This window comes from Hippopotamus amphibius, chromosome 17, assembly GCF_030028045.1.
Source record: "Hippopotamus amphibius kiboko isolate mHipAmp2 chromosome 17, mHipAmp2.hap2, whole genome shotgun sequence".
In the NCBI taxonomy this organism is placed as follows: domain Eukaryota; kingdom Metazoa; phylum Chordata; class Mammalia; order Artiodactyla; family Hippopotamidae; genus Hippopotamus; species Hippopotamus amphibius.
Window position 1 is genome coordinate 4,772,349 of NC_080202.1, and position 25,931 is coordinate 4,798,279.

General features: G+C 43.2%; 1 protein-coding gene across 2 annotated transcripts in view; it reads right to left on the minus strand.

Annotated features, from left to right (window-relative positions):
• MYOCD (myocardin) overlaps positions 1-25,931 on the minus strand; it is an 88,858-nt gene that overhangs the window by 37,716 nt on the left and 25,211 nt on the right. Inside the window, exons 2-5 of one of the 2 annotated variants that reach the window (XM_057715452.1) lie at positions 17,510-17,575; positions 8,055-8,110; positions 6,536-6,611; positions 3,899-4,060 (exon numbers count right to left, since the gene is read on the minus strand). In XM_057715452.1, the coding sequence (XP_057571435.1) occupies positions 3,899-4,060; positions 6,536-6,611; positions 8,055-8,110; positions 17,510-17,575 (360 nt within the window). Of the gene's footprint in view, positions 1-3,898; positions 4,061-6,535; positions 6,612-8,054; positions 8,111-12,661; positions 12,673-17,509; positions 17,576-25,931 lie in introns of those variants that run through there. The other variant, XM_057715453.1, reaches the window with a different exon arrangement.

The following is a 25,931-nucleotide window of genomic DNA, read 5'->3' on the forward strand; positions in this document are numbered from 1 at the left end:
AAGAACTGAATAAATGAAAGGGCAACCTGATCCAGTCCATCCGTTTAAATTACCAGAGACACTAAAGTCTCCTGAGTCTACAGCGCTAGACCGATACTCTCTTCTGAATTCTAGTTGGACGGAACCCTTGGCTTATTGAATCCCTGCCCTTGGAGCTCCTGTAGACCTCTCCCCAGATCTACTCCTCCTCTCGGGGTCCCAATCTGGATACACGGCTGCCATGTACTCAGCTGACCAAGAGGGAACCTAGGTGTCACCTCTGACTCTTCCTCTTATCCACAGTGATACACTGTACTGGTCACCTAATACTGCAACATCACTTCCCTCTCACATGCACGACTCTCGTTTAGGTTATGCATCAAAACGTACGTCCCCCCTCTCATAGCATAGAGATGTTGCTGTGAAATCGCTGTTCAGCCGGGGAATACCACTCCTGCCAGCCACGTGTACGGTTTTCACAATGGGATGTGAGTGGAAATGATGTGTTCATTTCCAAGTTAAGGCTTTTTACATATCTGGGTGGACTTTTTCATTCTTTCTTTCCTCTTCACTGGCTAGATTCAGAGCATGATGAGGCTACAGGGCACAGGCTGGCAAATTATAACCTGTGAGCCTGCTGTCTGTTTTTGTCAATAAAGTTTGATTGGAACACAGCCATGACCACTTGTCAACGTACTGCCTGTGGCTCCTTTCCCACAACAACGGCTGAGCTGAGTCGTTGTGACAGGTTAGAGAGCTCAGCTTACTTACTGTCTGGCTCTTTAAGAATAAGTTTGCCGCCCCTGCTCTGGAGGACGGCAGAATAGCAAGACCAAAGGAGCTTGTGTGCCTGAAAGGTCTGCATTGAGGAAAACCCTCTCGGTACTGTTTATGAACAGGAAATAAATGTCCAGTCACGCAGCTGAAACACTGTGGTTTGTTTAGCAACTCCTGTTATCCCAACTAATAACAAAAGATGTAAGATCTCAAATAAAATGCTAGCCGTTTCTAGGGGAAAAATCCATGTAGGATTTATTTCCAGAAACGCAAGGATGATTAGGAAAGACAGCAATACCACATTACTGGATCAAAGCAAGCCATGTGACCACCTTTTCACGCATGCTGAAAGCATTTTAAACACTCAGCGTCCATCCTGCGAGCTACTCTTCGTGGAGGAGAATCGAGAAACACTTCCTTAGAATATCTACCTATAGCAGGAGTTAGTGTCATATTTAGAGGTGAGTGACTAGAGAAATTCCCATTAAAGGTACAAACGAAAATGTTTTCACCAGCATAATAAATATAACATTATATAACACTGCTTTTGAAGCACTAGTGATGTATCAACAACAATAATTTTGTACTATGTAATATACCAATAATTATTAAATTATATATTAAAATACTGCATAATATGAGTATATAACTCAAACATATACTTTTACATGTAAGCTATACATCTGTATGATACAAATATCCTATTAATTAATTTATATGTAATAAAATATATATTATTAGATTTGTATAATATACTATATTTTAATTTATTTATCATTTACAAATACAAGTATGTAACATAAATAAAACACGTAAAATTACATATAATTTATGTTATGAATATACTGCATATAACTTTTAAAATGCTATTCATCGTGTAGTTTATTAATAATTTCATGATGTTGCTTTTCAACAACCAGACAGTGCTCCAGGGCAGGGAGGAAAAACAAAAGCAGGAGGCACATTTTCACTAGTTGTAGACGATGTGACTGCATATCCAAACAGGTTAAGATAAAATGAAAAACCACTGAAACTACTAAGAAAATCTTCAAAGATGCCCAGTTACAAAATAAACATGCAAAATTAATAGGTTTCGCATATGTAAGCGAAATGTGAATTTATTTTAAAAAACCTTACCAAGGGAAATAAAAAAATACTTGTGTAGGTAAAAAGATACTATCTTTCTGCCTCGGAAGAATTAATATATTTTAAACATATGAATTCACCGTAGATTAACCTATAAATTCACTGCAATCCCAAACAGAATTCTAGGAGGATTGAAGGTGGCATGTAATAAGCTGATTCTAAATTTCACCTGCCATATACTTGTCAGAGTAGCCAAGAAACATTAGAAAAATCAGACCAATGTAAAGAAACTTGTGAAAACAGATATTAAGACACATATAAAATACACCACTAAAATTGTGGAAAAAATAAAATTAAACCTGTCTCTTAAACCCTGCCCTGAAATAATTTCATATGCAATAAAGACTGAAATATAAAAATGAAGTATATACACGTTATAAGACAGTATAGGTGAACAGCTCTATTTTTGAGGTAAGAAATGTTTTCAATAAACAATAAGTTCAGAAACCACAAAAAAAAGATTAAGAGACTGAAGTATACAGAAATTAAAAACTGCTATAGGTAAAACACACTACATACATAATCGAAAGGCAAAGGACAAAAACAAACACACAAAAACAACAAAAAAGTCAAAGGACGTGCTGATAAAGGGATGTGTAATACCTGTGACCGACGGAGGATTAGCTTTATATATATATATATCTTTTACAGTAAGGGAAGAAAATGCCCAGTAGAAAAAAGAGGAATAGCCACAAATTGTCAATGACACAAAATCACATGGGAAAACATAATCTCGCTATAAACCAAAGGCAAATTAAAATGAGATCTTTTGCCTATCAGACACAAATAAAAAATAAATTTGCATGCATGGAATAAATATGTTTTAAAATACATGATCAGAGATGCCCGGTACAGATCTTTCCTGTCCTGAAGACGGGATGGTGCATTGCTGAACGTGGGCGAGCCCAGGTTCAAAGGCACAGGATGTTCAGTGTGGAGGGAGACAGTAAAGGAGATGGACGACCATGACATGGTATTTAATAGGCACTGGTGAGGATACTGTCTCCCTTGGGGTGGATATTTCCATATGTACAGGTTCCAAATACAAAATGCATGCAGCCTCTGACTGGATGGGTGAAAGCAAGATTTTAGAACGCAGATAAGTTTCATACTGAACTTAGTGTTCAATAAAACATCTTTGGGCATAGTTCGGACACTGTGTCAAAACATTTCAATGTGCATTGCTTATTATATATCAATAATTCTTAGAGCTTCTGTAGGTTTCATTGGAAGGATGTAATTTGCCTGTGGGAACGTCAGCGTCCCCTTCCTTCCTTCTACCATGTTTTCCCAGATTCCACCTCAACACCTCTGTAAATGATTTCACAGGACCCTAAGGCTGTTTGGATGCATGCAGCCTCAACTGTTCCAAAGGTCTACAAAATGATTTCACACAGTCGATGAGAGAATTAACGTTTGTGTCTCCTCCTTAAGTATCTGCACGTCAACCCTGTAGCACACATGTGTACCGTCAAGGAGTTTACACATGCTTGGAGAACTGAACCTCACTCCCAAGAGCAGATGAGTTGGGCTAGGTGGGTATTAAATCCATCTTTGAGAAGTGACGGGGCTTGGGGCAGCCCTAACCCACAGCACCCGAACTGGGCTTAGCGCCCAGTTCTTCCCATTCAGATCCAGTGCTCTTTCCACCCTGCCAGTCTACGCCCCTTTAAAAGAGGAAGGCGGAAGAGCGCCACGACTCCAAAGTGATGGCACCGTGCAGGGGAGATGTTTCGAGGTTGACAATCAAGTTAGCTTCCCAGCCTGCTTGACTAGAACCAAATGGGTCTATGTTAACCTGACCTTGGAGGGTGGGTGGCTGGGAGTTTCTTCCTCATTCCCTGGACCTCTGGTTATGGGGAACATTCTGGAACAGCAACTCATGGGTTGACTCTTGTCTAGTGAGAGGCCCTCACCCCCAGGGCCCCAGCGTTTCAGAGCCATGGCTGCCCTCAGACCTCATCACAGAGGGAAGCATCCCATCTGTGCTAACTACCTTTTATGGCCTCTTTCACAGCAGAATCCACAGGGAGTATGTTCTTCTCCACCAGCTCCAGGGGCCCCGGGCGGAGAGCGATCTTTTCATTGAGGTCATCTGCGAGTCGGGCTCTTTTCAGCTTCATCTGAGCAGTTGGAACGGATCTCTCTGCAGTGGAGGCTAAGGGGTTAAAATCAAAAGGATCGGCTCTAGAATTTGATGTCATTTCTGTGGGTGTTTTTTCTTTTTTTTTTTTTTTTGCTTTTGCAACCCAAACACTGACACATTGTACTCCACCATCCTAATAACTTTTCAATGCAATCATCCTCATTTCACATGGATTAGCAGCGAAGACCAGACACTTCCAAATAAAGGCAAATAGAGAAGCACAGAAGTTAGAGAAACTTGCTTTGTGAGGATTCTGGGGGGAAAAAATGTGCAGTTTGGCGATTCTTTAAGGAAGCAGTCCACGGGGCCTGTACTGCTTGCTGACCCTAAACCACAGCATCTACAAGCGAATCCTGTCTATACACTGCCCAGCCCAGGCTGAGCCGGCAGTAAATATTATCTAGGCGTATAATTAATTTGTAGTAGCTCGACTTCTTAAGGGTTTTAGACCTGTTGAGATTTGTGATACTAACTGATTCAAATGTCCAGGTCCAGTTGTAAAAGAAAAACAATTTTTGGGGGAAACAGTTATTTAATTAAACAGGGATTTAAAGAACAGAATGTATCCAACAGGCAGTTTCTCACCATTGGAAGGCTGACAAAGGGCACTGACAAGCCCGAAATCACCGCTCTTCCTCTCTGGGCGAGGCCCTGACTTATTTCTGTGCAAGAACGTGGAAGAGAACCTCACGAGCCAGTTGTCGCTATAATGCGGAACTGGAAGTCTGGGTTCCATGCAAGTCTGCAGCTTTCCGCTCAACTCCGCAACATTAGAAGGTGAGATATTTACCGACATCCTACCCCACTGTTCTATTAATATCCACCTACTAACCCAGACTTAGTGTCTGGCCGCTGCTCTAGAAATCTCCACACAAGAGAGGGATAGGGATGTCTCACTGTTGCAACAGGTCAGACTTTCATGGAAGCTGTATCTGTAAAGCACTTGATGTGGGATGGAGAAAACATCAATATTCCAAACTGAAAACTGGAAGTTCCCAAGCTCAAATCCTCTCCCAACCACCCCTCAGGCCAGTGCAATGGCTTCTGCTGCAACCCCTGACTCAAGGATCTTTCCGACCCGTCCTGCACACCCACACAGGATTCATTCTCAGAAAACACTCCTTTCGTGCATCCCCTGCAAGGTGGTCCTCTCCATCCGCCTCTCGGTTCGGTTTTGCAAGCTCGCCACAAATTGAATCCACCCCCTACATGACCTGAGATGGCTGATCCCCAAACTACCACTCCAGCGAGCCTGGTCCTTTGTCTTCTGCCCCAACCCCCACCTGCCCCCATCTTCCTGAGTTCACCTTTGTACCTTTGCTTACTTTGTTTCCCTGCCCTAATAAAGTCTTCCTAACTCCTGTTCTTACAGATTACTTCTGCTTCGACTACCCCCAGCAGTTACAAGTATTGGTCCTTAATCTCACATTGCTGCTTCTAAAAGCAGAATATGAACCCTTGGGGGACAGGGGTCATTTTGTGTCGAGCAGATCCTTGGTGCTCCAGGATTCCCAGTTTCCGTTGGGGAGAAGGGAGGGTTTCATGGGAACCGCCCGAGACTGAACTCGGGGCTGCTGTAGTTCATAACCTGATATTCTAATTCAAGACAATAGTGATGCAACAGATAACACTTCTTAAGCTTTTTCGATTATAGCATTTCTACATGTGCGTTGTTATAAGTATGGAAAATGCTAAGAAAGTATACAAAGGAAAATGAAAGCACTGGGAAACCCCCCACTTAGAGTCAACTGTTTTAATAATTGGGCGTCTTTCTTAACTACTTACCCAGTATTTATTTTTAGGTCTATATTTTTTCACCATAGAATCTGACTGTAAATACAATTTATGTTTATACATATATTCATGTATTTATTTATATTTTTGCTTCCTAGAATTTGACTGTAAATATAATTTTGTTTTCTGGGCTCCTCACTAAACATCATTTTGTAAGCTTTTCCTCGTTAAAACATGATACTTTTAAAGCCTTATTTGTGGTGGCTGCAAGATATTCAATCACACGGATGGTGCACAATTTATTCAGCCTGGCTCCTATTTTTGGACGTTCCACTGATTTCAGTGTGACACTAAAGTAATTCCATGATAAACGTCATTGTTCATAAATCTTTGTATGTCTGATTACTACTTTTTGATACAACATTAGATATTTATTGCTGGTATGAAGGATGGACACGTTAAAGGATGTTGATATATGCTGGACATTCCCTATGTGCTCAGAGAAAGCTGGCAAGTGGCACAGCTCAGAACGAACCCCACGTCTGGTACCTTCTTGGCCACGCTATGGCTTCCCAATTTGGCCGTTTACGTGGCCTGGAATGACCAGATGACAGCTCAAAACCACCGCTTGGGAATGGCAGGGGACCCTCTCCAGGAGGAGTTCACAGCTGTGCAGAGACCAAGGACCCTGGGAAATGGCCCACGTTCTGTTCCCACCGATGGGCATGGGTTTACGACTTGGGGCAGCCTTACCTTGGAGTATGTGCATTTTCACCACATCTGCACGGTCGGACCTGTTTCTGACCTTGTGCTTCAGGGTGTCTTCAGCCTGTCGGACACAAACACAGAATGAATTCCACTACCAGCCTCATACAGTTGAGTCACCTCGTTTTAACTTGAAAAGAAACCCTTTTTCTCTCAAAGGAAAAAACTTTTTTTGTTGTTTTTGTTTTGTTTTTTTGACAAATGCAACATGCAAATATCTCTGTTCTCCTGTGTTTTGATGAAGGAGGGCTCACAAAAACCTCTAATAATTTGGGGATGGAAAAATAAGATAAAGAGGTCAAAAGCGTGGGTCCACCTCAGTGCTCCAAACTTAAAGGCCAAGCAGGTACCTATTCATAAAATACTAATAAAACTGTGATGATACTAGAGCCAATCCTATTCCATTGCCTCTTAAAAGAGTCACAAATTAACTACAGTCAGAGAGGAAATGTAACTTCAATCCATCCAGTGTAACATGACGACACATGCCCTCCTTCTGTCTTTCCCTTGATTTCTCTCTCAGGACATGAAAATGTAAATCCTGCAGACTGAGACCCAGGCTGAAGCTGGAAGGACACTTAGAGATGCGTTGTTTACGGAGTCTCATCATCTTCTGGATGATGGAGTTGCCTACTGTAGGGACGGTGTGGCTGTGGCAGGGACCTCAGGGCCCTGATCTCTAGTTCTGGGTTTTTATCCCACTACATTGAATTTCTTAACTGGCCCCCGAGAGGGACCTGGGGATCACTCCAGTTCTGATGGAAGACAGTTTTTCTCCAGACAGTAGGAACCACAGCCTCTCAGGAGTGACTCTGAAGAGTCCCAGAGCTCTGCTCCTTTTTCCAGCCCCTCCCCTCACCAGCTGCCAGGCTAGAATTCTCTGGCAATGACATCCCAGGAGAAAGACTCCCCCTAGCCTTTCCTTCTGTATACACTGCAGATGCTTGCTCACTAGCACTCAGAGTATTGATAAATTCAAGTTCTAGAGACTTACTCGGAAGGTACAGGCTATATGCCAATTTCCCCCCTCAAATGCTAAAAGAAAGAGAAATAAACAGAATTCCTTTTGCCTTTAAATACCCGTGAATAAGCTCCGTAACCACAGGCCCTACCCTGCCACTGAGCTGGATTTAAAATAATCTGATTGTTGCTGAGAATCGCCTGTCAGGAAAGACCGGGCAGCTTGCCAACCCACCTTACCTCCTGTGTTTCTCGTTTCTCTGACCCCCAGCGCGTCCTTCCAGGGATTCCACCCCCCCCCCCATCAGAAAGATTGGGGACATTTTCTTTAAAGCTCATACATAACAGTTTCAAAGCCAACATCATCGATCCCATTTCCACAGTTTTCAGTTTCTAGGAGGAAGATTCCACGAGGTGTGGGAGGAGGGACCAGCAAATCAGTTGAGTCTGTAGGAGAAATTCCACCTGTTTTCGCCCAAGCTTAGCATTCGGAGATCCACAGCCTGCAGTCTGAGTTCAGGAAGATGGGAACTTGGCAAACAGTTACCTTGTCACTATCCAGATGTTTTCTCTGCTCATGGAATTCAGGGGGGCTTTTCAGGGCTGAAACAGAAAGGCACAGACGTGAACAGAGGGGGCTCGGGTCCCGCAGCAGCGTCGCGGTGTTTGCCGGTGCGCTTGCCCGAGCGGTGCACAGTGGAGACGTGCTGGCCTGCGTCAGGCCACAAGCAATGGGGGGGGGGGGAAGGCCCGGAGGCCCCCAGCTTCCCTGAAGCCGGAGGATCCAGAGGAAGGTGGGCATCAGGCCTCAAACGCGAGGAGCAGCAGAGGCAGAATAGGCAACAGGAAGAGAAGTGGCAGAGACAGGGCATTCCAAGATCCTGAGGAAGGACAGGCCTGGGGAGGGGACCAGGCAATGCTCTGGTTTTAGGGGGGGTGGGGCGACGACCACCCTCTTTGACTTTGCTCTGCCCTTGAGCGCAAAAGTCTGGGTGGAGGCTGCAGTCTGTGCAGGAACCGAGTCCCATGTTGCAGGAGGGGACTTCTTCTCTGGGTCAGGTGGGTGGCTGGTCGGGCAGGAACATGCAACCAAAGGGCATTGAGTGAGAAGCACAGAATCAGACTTTGAGGGCTGGAAGGGACCTTGGAGATGGTGAAATACAGCTCCAACCCTGAGCGGAACGGGGAAACTGAGGCCCACGGCACGGGACTGACTCGCCCAGGGTCACACAGGTAGGGCTAGGAGCCTAGGTCGTCTGACAACCTAACTTCTCTCAGGGTGTGATGCTCAAAGCACTAACAACCAGTAGACACGGGCCCTGGCCCTTCACGGCCCACAGCAGCCGGACACAACCGGGACCGCACGCCAGACGCCCTTCTCTCCATGACCCACTGCTCTTCCTCCTCCAAGGTCCCAGCAACTCCTCATGACCGAGGGACTAAACTTCTGACTTCACAAAGCAGGACAGTGTCATTCCACAAAACTTCTACCTTTTCCTTGGTTTTTCTGGTCCCCTGGAACAGTCCCAACCAGGGGCCATAAAGGAGCACTTTTCAACAGAAGGGATGAGGTGGGTGAGAGGTTGGAGAAGTGCATCAGTATTTTCCGGGATTGTAGGTCTGGACAAGTGGGCGAATCACGTGACCCAGAATGCTAATATTACTCCAACAGATGTCAACTCGCAAGCTACAGGTTAGGAAATATTCTTCCAAACTTCGGCTGGCAGAAAAAAAATTGGATTTCTAGCCAGATGGGCACTTGGGGCTGTGTGTGCGAGTCTGTTTGTGCCTCACGCAGCCTCAAGACCATGCCAGATTGGAGCTCGGCTGTCAGATGGGCTGGTTGGACACCAGGCAGACTCCACTCGGGAAGCTACTAAGGCATCTCTCTCCAAGTCTTTCTGTCTCACCCCGACATCTGCAATGTTGACCAGAGGAACACGCAGATTCGTCCCAGCTGGCGGCCTTGTGCCAAGGAAAGTAGACAAGCACTATTCTCCGCAATCTGACCAGAGACTAAGAGGCTTCCTTGCTTATAAGAAAAAAAGAATTGATTGTTGCTGGACTATCATATTTCCCATTGATCTAACGCCCCCGGTTTCTCTCTGCTGCCTTTCACTCTTGAAATAAGCCTCTCTGCCAACCCTGCCCTTTTCAATGGGCTCTTCCCCACTCCCCGTCTCCCCACTCAGTGGCTCTGAGGAATCACCCAGGAAAATGAGCAGGCCTGCCGCACTGCTTGCTCGTGCATGTTCTCTGATTTGGGTCTGGCCCTCATCCTGAGTCAGGAGGCTGGCCTTTATTTGCATTTGACTACAGCTGCAATGTATCTTGATAGAATTCTGAAGCCATCTCTCATTCCCCGCAGGCAATGAGATCCTATGATTCTGCTGGAGGTCCAGTGGGCCCTGGTGAGTCTGTACAATCTGAACCCATAGGTTCAGACCTCTGTCTAACAGTCTGGTGGTCAGCTAAGTAGGTGTTATATATTGGTGTGGCTTAATCTCTTACATAATCCAGAAAAGGAGTTGATTTTAGTGTGGTCTTATTAAGTGGTTAAAAAGAGGAACACATCCTTTTCCTTGAGAAGCAACCCTACGGGAAGAGCATGAGTCTGTCTTGAGATTGCGCCTACATTCCAATCTCAATTGGTTTTAATTGGGTTTAGGATTTAGGGGGAATTTATCTGGTTCTCTTATCCCTGAGGCTTTTCAATTCTTATTTGCGGAGCTTTTTGATTCTTCTATGAAACGCTGCATTTCCTGTATCTTAGCTTGCAGAGCTGTAATTCATCGCTTCTTGGTGTTAACTACTCCCCTGTGAAGGGACTGTACAGTCCAGTTCTCTGATGCCAGGAGCAAAAGGGTTTTCTGGAACCTTCTGCCACAGGGTGGGAGAGGCTATGGCCATTTAGCAAGGACTTGGGAAGGAAGCTAAAAAAAATCCATCTACTGGATTTCCCCCCAGGCTCTTCTTTTCAGGGCTCAAGGGGAGTTACGAGGGGCACCACTTGGCCTGCCATGGGCCCTGTGATTGACATTTGCCTTTTCTGTGCCTGCAGAGAATGCGAGTTTTAGCCACCTGCCCTGAGGGCCAGCAAAAGCCACAATGCCCTCCCCCACCCCAGTTAACTTCTTTGGAAAAAAGGACCTCCTTTGCTGCCAACCCTGCGAGTATCCAATGGCAAAATTTTGTATTTAAGGGACGTTGACATTTAGGATTGAAAACGAATTTGGATTTCTAAATTAAAAAAAAAATAAGTCAGTGTGATTTCAAATTAAAATACAGTTGTAAATTCAGTCAGCCACACATCTAACTCGTTCCGCCCAGAGGAAGATGAATCGCTTCTCACAGGGGAATTCATGTCCTCGCGGCGGAGTTTAGTTATGGGCTATTCCTATTTCTGTCCCCGCAACTCCAGCTAATTTGGGTCAGCTGTGTGTATAAACAGTTGCTTACTTAGAGCTCGGGAAAAGATCCCAAGATAAGAACGGGCCTCCTGTGGTCCCCTGCTTCTAACCTCTTGCCTCCAACAGAAGCCCAGAAAAAGGAGAAAACTGGCTGCAGGTCCGCTGACAACCTGCTAGGGAGAGGGACTCTCACAGGGTAGGGGTCCTGGGGCTGCTGGCAGCTCTGGTGGCAGAGGCAGGGCCTGACTCCTCTCCTGGGGCCGCTCACTGCCAGGCTTGGAGCGGGGAGAACCCAGCTCCCCGGGGATACGGACAAGGACCAAGAGGCAGCGTCGAAGAGCCAGTGTCTTGGGCAGCAGATGGAGCAATGGTTCTCCACGTGTGGCCCCCGGACTAGCATCTTCAAGCACCAGCTGGAAACTTGTCAGCAATACCAATTCTCAAGGCTCCCCCCAGACCTACAGAATCCAAAGCTCGGGTGGGAGGTAGAGGGACGGAGGAGTCTGCGTTTGAACAAGCCCTCCGGGTGATCCTGGTGCTCTGGCATTTCCGAGGCCAGTGGGTCCTGACCTAGAGTCCGTGGAACCTGAGAGTTCAAAACGGGGGAATGAGGTCTAGGACTGATTTCTCAGTATTTCAAAAAGCTGAAGAAAAAGGGTGTGTTTGCCCAGAGAAAGGCTGCTTAGTTTAATGAAACTGCCGCTTTTCCTACTTGCTGCCTAGAATCAGAACGACTTGGTTTAGAGCTGGTTGTTCTTCTCAAAAAGCACTGGCTGGTAAGTTTATACACCACTAATTAAAGAGATATATGGGTTAATAATTCCTATACGTAGGGTTCTTTGGGAGGAAGATGAAGCGAATTCAAACACGAGACCCATGGCAGTGATGGGTATGATTAAGCGAGTCTTGGGAGGCTAAAATTTTGGGAGGCACCCCTCTGGGCTTTGTTCTTGCTTTGCCGTCTGTTTCTGGTACAGCCTTGAACAAGCCTGATAGTTCTCCTGTGTTCTCAGTTTCCCACTTATACAATGGGTTTAGTAATGCTTGTCCTCTTGGCTTTGCTTTTAAAGACAAATTGGACCGTGAGCATTTTTCTTCCAAACAAACGGGATCCAAGCTCTGGGTGTGTGATAATGTTTTGGAAATTGTCTTATCTCTTTAGGCTGGCAACAGATTGCCTATCCAGCACCCAAACGATAGTCCTAGGGGTCTGAAAAGAGTGCATTTTCCCAGTGGAGCTCTGTAATATTTAAGGCCTGGCGTGCACACTTGGAGAACTTAACGCATCACACATGAATACTTTGGAATTTCTCAGACGGGTCCAAAGACAAATTCAAAGGGTGCCTTTCATCACTGGTTTACTGGTTTACTGGTTTCTGAGGGGCAAGGAACTAGAAAATCAAAGGGGCGGGGGGAGAAAGAAGTGAGGATTTTGGATGCCAATGGGCTTGGCGTGAAAATCCGGGGTGCCTTTTCCTGTCTCTGAATGTGAGATGTTAGAAGGAAGGGAGGAGGGACAGAGGAAACCCTCGTGCCGTGTTCTGCTCAAACAGCCAACAGTGTGTGGTAGGCAGGGTGCTGTGGGGAGAAGCCAAGTCAGATGAAGGCACTGAGGAGAGGAAGGAAGAGTCTGCCCCGTCAACTTCTCAAAACTATCAGGAAGCTGCATGTGCTGTGGGTACAGGAATTGCCCCATCATTCTTCTTGCTATTCAGGAGGAGGACCACAGAATTCAGGGATTTACCAAGGCTCTGCAGTAAGTATGTGGTTGCTGAGGCTTGGATTAGTCTGCAAAACAAATAAAGGCAGCACCATTCACAGACAGCTCATTGTATCTTTCCATCACTGACATCGATCAGACCATGGAACCAGGCTGCACAGACATTTCTTTCTGGCCAGCGGTGCTTTCTCTGGGTCTCTGCGGAGAAGCTGCAGCCTCTCTGGGCCCCTGGGCCTCTGTAATCCACTTCAGTTCTCTAATCTCGTTTTCTGTACTCCAGGAGAACAAACTCAATGTTCCCGCCTCTCTCCCCTGGGTTCATATAGATCAGCCCCACTGTACTAGGGAGAGAAAGTCATTTCTTTCCTTCAATTCTCCCAGAAACGCACCCCGTGTAGTGGTGAGACACTGTCCAGTATTGTTGATGGGGTTAGTAGCTAAATAGGGGCGACTTGGGGAACCATCTAGACTCTAAGCGCTTTGAAACAGAATTCATGACTGACTCCTCTGGGTTCCATAGGGACGTTCTCCCAGCAGATGGTCGAAATATTTAATGAATTGCTCTATGATCTTTTTTTTTTTTTAATCAAAAACTCAAAGCTGATTGTCTTTCTGCACTAAGGCTTCTGAAGTGGTTGGAATAAAATGGTTAATATTTAAGATTTTACCCTGGAGAGTGATGACCAAAGAAAAGAAGACAGTGGAGAAAATCTGCATGAGAAGTGATGACCAGATCCAAGCCCCGCCCACAGGTCTGCAGGGGAGGAGGCTGGGCTCTGTCCCAAAGGCGAGAGAAAACAAGAGAAGCTTGCTATCCTCTTGCAGCCCTGAGCCTGGCAGGGAAGAACAGTAAAGCCACCCCTCTGAATTCCAGTTGACGGTGACAAGTAGGCAATTCGAAATTTCCATTTTAAGATTCAGAGGCAGCATTTCTGAGGGGAGTTCAAATAATAAAATCTTAAAGTACTATCTCTACGTTAGTGTCGAGAGGCTATTTCACTCAGATTTCATGCCTTTTGAAAATGCAAATTCCACCACTGATACTATAAATATGAAAGCAATTTTAGAAGCCAGCCTGGGCCCATGCTTCTGGCCTGAGAACCCTTTCCCACTGTTTGAAGTTGTTCTAGGGGCTCTGTGCTACCTCAGAACCCTGCCTTCCTTGACTGACTTCAAGGAGCGATGCCTTTAAGTGCATTCAAAGCACCAGAAGGGGAAAATCCTACACCTATCATATATACAAGCAAGACATGAGCACCTGCTTAAGAAAGGGGATGAAGGGGGATTAGGAAAGAGAATCTGGTTCTCTGACTGCGGTGGCCTGTTTGCTACTCATCAGCAGCTCTAAAACCTGCAGGATGTAAGCCCATGAAGGAGGAAGAAATTAAACTCAATCCATGCGGACCAGTTTCACTAGTCAACTGAAAATCACACATGGTCCCACTGGAGTCAGTGGAGGAGAAACCTACTTAATCACCAGTTGATGGTGCAGTTGAAGTGAGATCAGCTCATAGAGCAATCTCAGCGGAATTTTCCATTCATTCTTGGTCATGGTGAGATGTAGATTACGATGTAGAACCCAAAGCTGTCTCATTAAAACCATGGGCTTTTCCTTGGCATTTTCACATATACGTGTTTTTATTTTCCCAAATTCCAACGGAATTTTTTTGGCCACAACGTGCTTGATGATAGAAACTTAAGGAAGTGATTTTAAAGTCCGAGTGATTCCTTTTGAATATTTGAGCCAAGAGCCCTACACCAGGATCAGAAGACACGGGTTCTGGCCTCAGCTCTGCCGCACTAGGAGTGGACTGCATTTCTTGCAATGGACAGTGCCCTTGGGATTTAACCTAATGTACAACTTAAGACTAGTTCTGCCCAAGGAGAGCAGGTGTTTCCATCCACCGGCTAAAAACAGCTGAGCTGTCCGATAAGAACATAATAGAGATTCACTTGGCCATCAGCTTTCCATTTACACAATTTATGAGCACTTTGAAAATTCGGGGGAGCACTGTAATTATTTCCAATGTTATGGATAACGTGAGGCTGTGTTAATAATTTTATCACACATGCATTTAAATTCTTGAAGTTCAGGTTTGTAAATAGGGCCACTTTGAGCCCTGGCTTTGGGTAGTTGAAATCAAGTCTTTTAGGCCTCTCCAATCTCGGTTTCATGAAGGTTAAAGACAGTGAGATTTGGACTAGAGCAGGGATTTTCAGACTCTTTGAAGAAGACCATTCCTCTGGCAAGGATAATCAGGGCTGTCTAGGAGGGATGAGGGGGGCCGAGTGAATGGTGAAGAGGCCCCGACCCTGTTCCGGCCTGTACATATACAGTGTCTTTAACCTATGAAAAACACTGAAAATCGTGCAATTCGATGATCTCCAGTGACTACTGGCTTTGCTTTCCTCCATTCTATCTCCTTCCTTCCTCCTTTCCTCTTTCCTTCTGCTTCAAGAAATCCAAATGATAGAATGAAGACATAAAAAGCCCTCTTGTAAAACATAACTAGTTTCACCTTGAATCATACTTTGTGTGTTTCTTGTCACCTTTTCCCCTAAAATCTCGAGTCTCTCCAAAGGACGGGCTTGCTCATCACTGTGGTCCCCACAGCCCCCGGCACAACACCCTGCAGTGAGGCCGGTTCATCGTGAAACATGCTGAATTTGATTGGGTTGAAAGGACCCTGAGACTTTGGGCTCCTGTTTCCTTCTCTGGAGTGGCTGCCTTTACACACGTACCCCTGGGGGGCTGAGTGAACAGACTGCATGCTTCATCTCTGGGTTGATGAGGGTATCATCTCAGCCCCTAATCTCTCAGCAGGTGCAGAGGCTCATCTGGGTCTGGCTTCCTCAGAAGTACTAGCTCATCAAGGTCTATGGGCTGGGCCTGCAGGGTGCACCTGCTGTGGCTTTGACTTTTTTCCACAGCAGAATCGATGACACCCTTGGGAAGTCTGGAGAGAAGACTATGGAGGACTATGGAAAAAGACTATGGAAAGTTGAGGACGTTTAATCAACCTTTCTCATTTTGCTGAATTAAAAAGAAACTATCATTGCATTACTCTTAGGACTTTCTCCTAGCAATTATCTTAATGATACAATGGGCTATGGATGCAAAATTTCTGTCATGCAGTATTTGGTTAACATGTACACTATTTGATTCTGGAAATCCTGGAGAACAAAATATTGTATCTTCATTGGACTCTACTCCGCAAATGGACATTTAGCTTGCACAACTTACATAAGGGTGTTATGTAAAAATGTACCATCGGGTTCATTCCTATTTTTATTAGGTGTTTTACTGATTTCCTCAAACTTAACCCCAGAAACCTCAAAAAAAAAAAAAAGTTTATTCTCATCCAAACACCAGCTGCAACACCCAGGCTTGGATTATTTAAGCACGTGGGTTAAGCTTTAAATCAGCTGTGAATGGCTTGAGGGGATGCAAAGGTACCAGGTCTCTATACTCTGACTGCCTTTCCAGAATTAAGGGAAAGAAACACCCATGAAGGAAGAGATTATTTTAATCCCACTGAAACTGACATGCTCATCTTAGTTTCGAGGGCACGGGGTAGAGACTGTGGTCTGCTGAGAGGATCCTGGTGGATCTACACTGTCTCCACTCCATACTTAGTGAATTGTTCTTCTAGACAGTGATTAAACAAATTCGTTTCTTCACGTCTGCAACAGGATTCAGAAAAAGACTGGCCTGCTCAGCTTGGAGTGCAAACATGTTTATCTGATGTGAAGTCTGCAGACTCATGGTCTCTCATGTGTTTTAGCACCTGCCCTGCTGGGCTAAGATGAAACAGGCCACACAGACTTGCACCTTTGGTTTCTCATCCTAACTGTGCATTTTATTGCAGCAGCCTTTCAAATGCAGGGTGAGATCTTTCTTTTGTGCTTAGCAAACCTCTAAAAGAGTTGTTCTGCCATAAGGTCGCCTGCTGGTTATTCTTTGTAGGGCTTATCTGTGAACAAAGAACTGCATTTGAATTACCAAAGGAAAGGGCTTGAAATATTCTCGGTTCTGGTTCTGGGGCACAGACTACATTTAAAATGTTTAGGCCTTGGATCACAGGGCATCAAGGTTACTACCTGCAGGACATTCTATCAAGGGCAAATGTTTACTTGTTGCATGTTCAGCTCTGAAGTCACAGTCATGTCAAGGACCTGGATTTCTGCAAGAGTCATTATGGGTCTTGATTTTCAAGTTTTGCTGGGGGAAGAAGTTAGAAAGTGTCACCTAAAGGAGCTTACACAGTAATTCCATTTATCCAGAATTTTTCCTGTTTCTAGAGCTAACCAAAAGTTAGTTTCAACTGCTAAACTGGCAGGGAATTTCAAACATAACTGCTAAAAGATATGATAATCCTTTTTCTTTGACGCAAATGATGGCCAGTAATTCACCGTTATACCATTTACACTAGGATGGTATTGCCGCTCATTGTTCCAGAAAGGAAGCACTTGACAATATTCAATTAATTGTGGACTCAAGTCCCCAAACAGAAGTGAAACCCAGGAGGTGAGAAAAAGGTGATGTGATTGATGCTTCCATTGAAAACAGTGATTATATCCAACTCTAAAAGTTGGAGAGGGTGAGGGATGCCCATGGAATTGTGTTTGTCCTGTAAGCAAACCCACCACATTGGAATTTTAGGTACAACCTCTATGATTAAAGGGAAGTCCTTGCGGGCGAGCAGTATTTGGGGCAAAGCCACCAGCAGGGATTCCTGCTGACACAGAGTCTGTGAGGATCTGGGGAGATGGATGCATGGAATTAGACTATGACCTCTGAGGTGCTTTCCAGCTCCCAAATTGCACGGTCCCACGGTAGAGATCAGTCAATAAGAGACACAAGCTACTCACGTGGTATGATGCCTTGGTTAGCCAGCTGCTCTTGGGTCCTTCTCTGTTGAAGCCGTAACTGTAAAACTTAGAAAAGGAAGTGTTATCTTGTGAGTTGGGCTAAGACTGATTGCAATCATTTCTAGTTGCCTCATACCTTTTTTGCACCACTCGTCTCACGTTATTTCTAGAACAGTTCTGAAAGCCTGTGTGAAGGACACTTGTGTGTTCGTTGTAGACGTGGAGAAGGAAGGATGCGAGAAGCTGAGGGGGTTGCAGGGTTTTGCAGCAAGTGGGTAACAACCAGAGACGAGAAGATGCGTCTGCTCTGTGAAGTGAACGTGACTTTCACAGCACCATGCTCTGCCTCCCCCTGCTACACCACCTGGGAGCGGGATACCATCAAACGCTGCTGGAAATCTGGCCGTGATTTCCAAAGAGGAGACAGAGTAAAGAAAGCTTGGTCTTTCGAGCCTCACCTGGGTTCAAATCCCATCTCTAGCCCCTTCCTGGGTGGGTAACTCTGGGCAACTTGTTCAACCTCTCTGACCCTCAGGTTTTTCATCTGTAAATGGGAACAATGCCTACCTCGCAGGATTGCTACATAGTTTGATTAAACAGCGTATTCAGGTTTCTTAGCAGGGTGCCTGACACCACAAGTCATCAATAAATGGTAGTATTATAAGTGTCTAGAATTCACTTGGAAATTCAGAGAAGGGCTAGTTGAGTCATACTTGGATTAGAAAAATTAAAACGCTGAAAATCGTCCAAATTATAAATGATAAGACTTTATGTTGCTACCTGCAGCACAGGTTATATGCATCACATATATATATTTATATGCATACGTAGTTATACATATATGATATATACATAGATTATGAGTGTAATATTTATGATTTTCTCCTTCTCTTCACTCCCTTCCCCCTAAAAAAATCCATCTTTTGACATTTACATTTTCTCAGGGAGGTCCTGAGTTTGCCATCTTGGTTCCTGGGTTTAAGCCGCTCAGGATAAGAACAGAAAGAGCAGAAATTTTCAAAGAGAGGGACTGGTTCAATCACCTTGTAATGAAAAGAGAGAACAAGCATTGCTTTTATGAAGATAAAATTAGAATGGGGAGAAGAGAAGGAAAATAAAAAGGATATACGGCGGGTGTTCGAGTTTATTTAGTGTTTCAGAGGGATGCTCCAGAGCAAATGCACCATCAGATATCCTGAGAGAGGAACAGAGAGAGGCAAGTGTAAAAAGTGTTGCTATGGGCTTTGAATTGGCTTCTCAGCAGCCTCCTTTGGGAAAGGCCAATGTTGCTGGATCACTTTTCATTATACTTGATGGCTAGACTATGTTCACTGAATAGCCTCGCAGGACTCCATCTTAGGCCTGGACAACAAAGCAGACTACGTTATTGTACTTTGTGGATAAATGAAAACGACGTGAGAGTTTATTATTCAAGCCCTCCTTCAGACCAACCCTCTCACGAATAAAACCTGTAGACTCTCAACAAAATGTTAAAGATAATTACCTGCGGATTCTGAAGAGTAACAACATCAGGCAGATTGTAGGGAGGAGTTGAAACTTGGAGAAGTGACTTATGTGGGGGTGAGTTTCCCACTTGGGGGGTGGAGGGGGCTTTGCCTTGAGGGTGGCCTATCGTTATGAAGTGGCAAGTCATAGGCAGTTAAAACTCCAATAGAAAACCTGCTCACCTTTCTGGCCAGAGGAATCAGGGAAAGGTGCCCAGACAACCAAGGCCGACCAGCAGAGAGTGAGGGGGAAATCAGCAAGGGAGTGAGCTGGAGAAGGAGCTGGGGTTCCCTGACTCCATGTGTGAGTCTCTGCAAGTTTCAGCTTGATCCCTTAATGATGTTTCCATGGGACAGATTCAAAGCAGCACAGCAAAGGCTTAAAATTAAACTGGAATTTGAACTTCTGTGCACACAGGCAAGGGGGAGCTTAGAGTGGGACTCTAACTGGGTTAATTGTGTGCTAAAAGAAAAGCATCTGCATTCTCTTGAGGACCACAGGAGTCTATGTGTAACACTCACAATGTCCAGGATGCAATCCACAATTACTCTACACACAAAGAATTAGGGAAATGTAACCCATTCTAAATGGAAAAGACAATAATGAGATGTTAACCTTGAGATGACCCAGATGGTTGGAATTATCAGACAAGGACTATAGTTATTTTCAATGAAGTAAAGGAAAACATACTTGAAATGAATGTAAAGATAGGAAATCTCACCAAGAAAACAGAACACATAAAATCAAACGGAAATAAGAAACTTAACAGTAGAATATCTGAAATGAAAAATTCACTGAAAGGCCTAAAAAAAAGAATGAGTATCAGAGGAATGAATCAGTACACTTGAACATGGAGCAAACTGAAGAAGAGAGAAAAATGACGGGAAAAGTGGACAGAGCCTCACGTACCTGTACCACAATATTAAAAAGTCTAACATCAGCTAATTACAGTCCCAGAAAGAGAGCAGAAAAATAAATAATTGCCAAAACTCCCCAAATTTGGTGAAAACCAGAAACTTACAGATTCAGAAAGTTCAACAAGCCCTAAACCAGATATAGTTACAGAAAACCACACTTAGATACATCATAATCCAATGGCTGAAAACCAAAGAGAAGGAGAAAATCTTGAAAGTAGCCAGGAAAAACAGCACATTACACAAAGGGAAACATTGATTTAAATAACCACAGACTTCTCAGCAGAAATCATGGAGTCCAGAAAATAAAATGAAATGAAAACAAAACAAAAAACAGTCAACCCAGAATAGAAAATATCCTCTAGGAATGAAGGCAAAATAAAGATATGTTCAGGTAAAGGGGAAATGAGATAATTTGTTGCCAGCAGACTTTACTACAATAAATGCTTAAGAAAACTCTTCAGGCTGAAGGGAAATGATATCAGAAAGAAACCCGGATACTCAAGAATGACTAAAGTATATCAGAAATGGTAACTAGCTGGGCAAATTTTAAAGATTTTCCTCTTCTTAAGTTTAAGAAATATATATGCATGTACACATATGTATATATATAACTGTTTAGAGAAAAGTCACATCATTGTCTTGTGATGTTTGTAAGGCACGTAGACGGAATACAGATAACAACTTAACATAAAGGGCCCTTTGTGACAGCAAGGTTTCTACACTTTACATGCAGTGGTGTAACAGTAACTACAGGTAGACTGTGAAAGATTAATTATGTATATTGTCATCCCCAGAGCAACTAATAAATAAAAATGCAAAAAGGTATAATTTTAAAAAATCAATAGGTTAAAGTGGAATGTTAAAAAATATTCAAATAATCCAAAAAAAGACAAGAAATGAGGAAATTGGAAACAAAAAGTAGAGGGACAGACAGACAAAAGGTAATAAAGTGGTAGATCTAAATTCAAAGAATCAATAATTACATTAAATATTAATGGTTTAAGCACTCAAAAGACAGATTATCAGAAGGGATTAAAAAAAAAGTAATGTTCAGTGAAAGGTGTCTACAAGAGACACACTTTATACATAGAGACTCAGGCTGGTTAAAAACAAATAGATGGAAAAAAGATACACCATACAAATGGTAATCGTAAAGTGGAATGGCCATATCTATATCAGTTAAAATAAACTTTAAGTCAAAGAGATAAAGAAGGGACATTTCATAATTATAAAAAAGACAATTCAGGGCTTCCTAGGTGGCACAGTGGTTAAGAATCCACCTTCCAATGCAGGGGACACGGGTTCGATCCCTGCTCCAGGAAGATCCCACATGCTGTGGAGCAACTAAGCCCATGCGCCACAACTATTGAGCCTGCGCTTTAGAGCCTGTGAACCACAACTACTGAGCCCATGTGCTGCAACTACTGAAGCCCATGCGCCTAGAGCCCGTGCTCCACAACAAGAGAAGCCATGGCAATGAGGAGCCCACGCACCACAACAAAGGGTAGCCCCCACTTGCCGCAACTAAAGAAAGCCCGCGCACAGCAAAAAAAGACCCAACACAACCAATAAAATAAATTTTTTAAAAAAAGACAATTCATCAGGAAGACCTCGCAATTATAAATGGGCAGGCATCTAATAAGGGCCACAAAATACATGAAGCAAAAATTGACAGAATTAAAGGGAGAGACATTTTCAAAATCATCGTAGATCCCTCTCAACATCTGGTAGAACTAGATAAAAAAACTACTAATGACGTAGAAGATTTGAAACACAATATCAACTATCTTGATTTAATTTATACTTACAGAGCTCTACACCAAATAACTACATAATAAACAGTCTTCTCAAGTGTGCGTAGTGCGTCCACCAAGATATACTAGACCACAAAACAAGTTACAATAAACTAGAAAAAAACCCTGAACTCATATGAAGTATTTCTCTGATCACATTGGAATTAATTAGAAATTGGAAGCAATACGCTATTTCGGAAAATACTATGTGATAACTTCTAAATTAATTCATAGGTCAAAAAAGAAATCACAAGGGAAATTACAGATATTTTGAACTGAATGATAAATATACAACCTATTTCAATTTATGGGATACAGCTAAAGCAATGTTAGAGGGTAACTTAAGAGTCTTAAGTGCTTCTGTTAGATTAGGAGAAAGATTTAAATAATCAATGACCTAAGTTTCTACCTTAGTGAGCTAAAAAAGAAGTATACCCAAAGTAAGTAGAAGGGAATGATAAAGATCAAAGCTGAAATCAAATTTCAAAACGAAAGCAGACAAGTACCCGAGAAAATTAACAGAGCCAAAGGCTGGCTCTTTGCAAAGACCAACAAAATTGATAAACCCTTCACTAGACTGATCAAGAAAAAAAAAAAAAAAGAAAAAGATAAATTTTACCAATATCAGGAATTAAAAAATGAGTTATTACTACAGACCCTGGACATTAAAAAGGATAATAGAAAAATATCATTAACAAATCTGTGCCAATAAATTTGACAACTTAGATAAAATTTCTTGAAAACTACAACTTACCAAAATTGATACAGAAGAAACATATATCTGAATGTGCGATACTTAATAAATAAGTTACACTGATTACCAAAAAATTGTTTTACTAGTAAATTCTATCAAAATATTGTGATTGGAATAAGTTAGTTTCCAAGTTTTCCATCAAATAACTTCCATATTCTACATACTATGCCAAAAGTAAGAATCCTCAATTTTTTTGTATTTTAATATCATAGATCTTAATCCAATAAAGGAAAATGTTTATAGATATATCCCATTATTAGTGTCAACCACTGTGAAGTCTGCTTCAGTTCTCTAGATATGAAGCTATTTTGACTTAGATTGAGTGGATTAAAGTAATAGAACTGAAAATGAAAGAGAAAAATATGAAAACACTTTTGAACAAAAAAAAAAATTGGAAGAATTTGGTGATATGAAGGAAGAGAGAAGTATATATATACATATCCCCACATGTGGAATTTGATATATGGTTTGAGGCTAGACTATAACTTTAATTTATTCCAAATAGTTGGCAAACTACATATATCTCTGCCATTTATTAAAGAATTTTCCTTTGCTCACTGATTTGTAACGTCACCTTCGTCATTTATTAAAGTTCTAATATACGCTATGATTTGTTTCTAGGTGCTAAGTTCTAATTTATACTAATTTACACTTCTTATCCTCTTCTCTCTTCTTAGCAGCAAAAGTAGTAAATGTTTCCTGCTGCAAGATGGCAGATGGAGTACACAACTGATTCCTATAAATAAGAGAAGTTATAGTTTAAAAAATCTATACCTGCACAGGGAAAGAAAAGGGGGATTCCTCAGTGGACTGGAACTGAATATGGAAATGAATATGGAATTGACTGGATTGGAAAACTCATCCCAAGACATATATAAGTGAGTGACTGAAAGCCATGCCAAGAATCCTCCTAGCCTTGGATCAGAAGGGGGTCTGAGGCTCAATGTAACAGGATTGTTAATTGGGGTACCAAAGCAAGAGGTCTGCCCCTACTATGTCCTGTACCCCTCCACACATTGGACCAGGCACTGATTATGTGGGATGAAACTGTCTCCAGGTCGGAGCAGTAAACACGTCATCTTGGGAGACACAGTGGTAGGCTTCAGACTGTGGAGCAGTGTGTCTTCTCCTCATAGATGGTGCTCACCTGTACATCAGACAGTCTAACAGGTATCCACAGGGCATATGTGAGGGCACACTCCAGAATCACCTAACCTGGGAGGACGGTTAGCACCATGAAAGGAAGACTCTAAGCTTCAACAGAACAGTGTGAACAAATGGAGCAGATCTTTTTCGGAGACAGGCAAGATAATTTTCATTAGTTAAAAATAAAATAACCAGTCATAATAACCAATCATACCTATTAGGATGGCTATTGTTAAAAAAATGGGAAATAACAAGTGTTGATGAGGATGTGAAGAAACTGGAACCCTGTGCACTGCTACTGAGAATGTAGAATTGTTTAGCTGCTATGGAAACCAGCATGGTGGCTCCTCAAAAAATTAAAATAGAACTACTCTATGATCCAGCAATCCCACTTCTGAGTATATGTCCAAAAGAAGTGAAAGCAGAGACGAGAAGAGACACTGATACACCCACATTCACAGCAGCATTATTCACCGTAAACAAAAGGTGGCAATAACCCATGTGTCCATCAATGAATGCATGGACAAACAAAAGGTTGTAGAGACACACAGTAGGATATCATTCAGCCTTAACAAGGAGAGAGGTTCTGACACCTGCTACCACATCGATGACCCTTGGAGACACTATGCTGAGTGAAATAAACTAGTCACTAAGGGACAAACGCTGCCCGATGCCACTTACACGAGGTTGAGGACTCAGAGTAGTTGAGTTCACAGAGACAGAAAACAGCGGTGATTTCCAGGGGATAAGGGGACCAGGGCATGGGAAGTTACTGTTTTAATGAGTATGACTGTCAGTTTTGCAAAATGAAAAAGATCTGAAGATGGATGGTGGTGGTGGTTGTACATCCATACGTATGTTTAATACCACCAACTGTACACTTACAAATGATTAAAATGTAAATTTTATCTGTTTTACTACAATCAAAAAGTAAAAAATAAACCAAAGGTCAAAGTAAAACAGTTCATTAAAAGAAACACACTCAAGGGGGTGGCTGAATGAATATAGTTTAAAAATAAATCAGTAAACTGCAAGATTGAGCCATTCTCTTAGAATGTAACCTAGAGGGATAAAGGGTGGAGAGGAAAAGCAATATGAACTTAATGTGGAAACACTGCAGGACACAGAAAAGCTTCCAGGAAAAAAAACTCATCCCTGAACTAGAGACAACTATTATTAATACTTGATTCATGTACTTGAGGTCCTTTTTCCTATATGTTTATGTGGAATCACATTGTAAGTTTTCCTTCATTAGCTGCTCTTTTTAATAATGTATCACAGATAAATTCTGATGCCATTGAATACCCTTCAAAAGAGACTGTTTTAGAAGCTGCATAGTGTTTCATTTTTTGGTTACTCCACAAGTGACTGAACCAAATCCCTATTGCTGAACAATTAGTTTGTTCCCCATATTTTACCATGTAAAACAGAAGCAGACATTATCTTCGTAGTTAATTTGGGGCCATGTCCTCAGGATATTACTTTAGGATACACTCTTAGAAGTGGAATTGTTTGAAGGCTTCTGGTCCATAAAGCAAAAAGAACCCTCCTGAGAGGCTGTTCTGCTGTTCTCACTAGCTAAGCAAAGTGTGGCTGGGTTTCCCGGTGCCCTTGGCTTTGCTGCTTTTATCACTCGGAAGCTGCTGCTATCCTTCTCTCCAATGAAACTGGTAGCCTGGCTGCCAGTTCAGCACTCCCAGCCTACAGGAAGAGGCCAGACAGTCAAGGGCAGGATGATCTTGGCAGTGACATCTGTCCCTGGGAGGCTTCTTCTCCAGGTTTGGCAAAGCTCTGATGCTAGAGGTAGAGACTGAATGACCACATCCCTTTCCGTGCCTGCTTCCTGCTGCATGTGGGAGAGCCCTGACACCGGCGCAGAAAGCGAACTACTACCGGCCTTTCCCTCTGGGCACAGCTGTCCTCAGCTATTGCCTGGCCTCCATCCCTGACTACCTCTCTGTGCTTTACTAACCAGCACTGCCCTCCCTGCTTTCAGCCTGCTGTGGCCGTTTGAGTCCCCAGAGCTCCTGGCAAACCTCCACCACTCCACTGTAGCTAAAAATACTCTGAGCAGAGGGTGGCTTTTCAGCCCAAGCCTTTCCCCCACTCCCAGTTCCAACCACCTACAAATTACAGGTATCCATGGAGCTTTCTCTTCGCATCCTTTGAGGCCACGTGGTTACCTCTGGAAGGTGAGAGGGCGTGAGTTCCTGGTGTCTTTGCCACGTTATCCCAATACGTTCCCTATGGTTCTGGCATTTGAGTGTCAGTCTGTCTTAGCTTTCGGAAACAAAGCAATTTTTTTT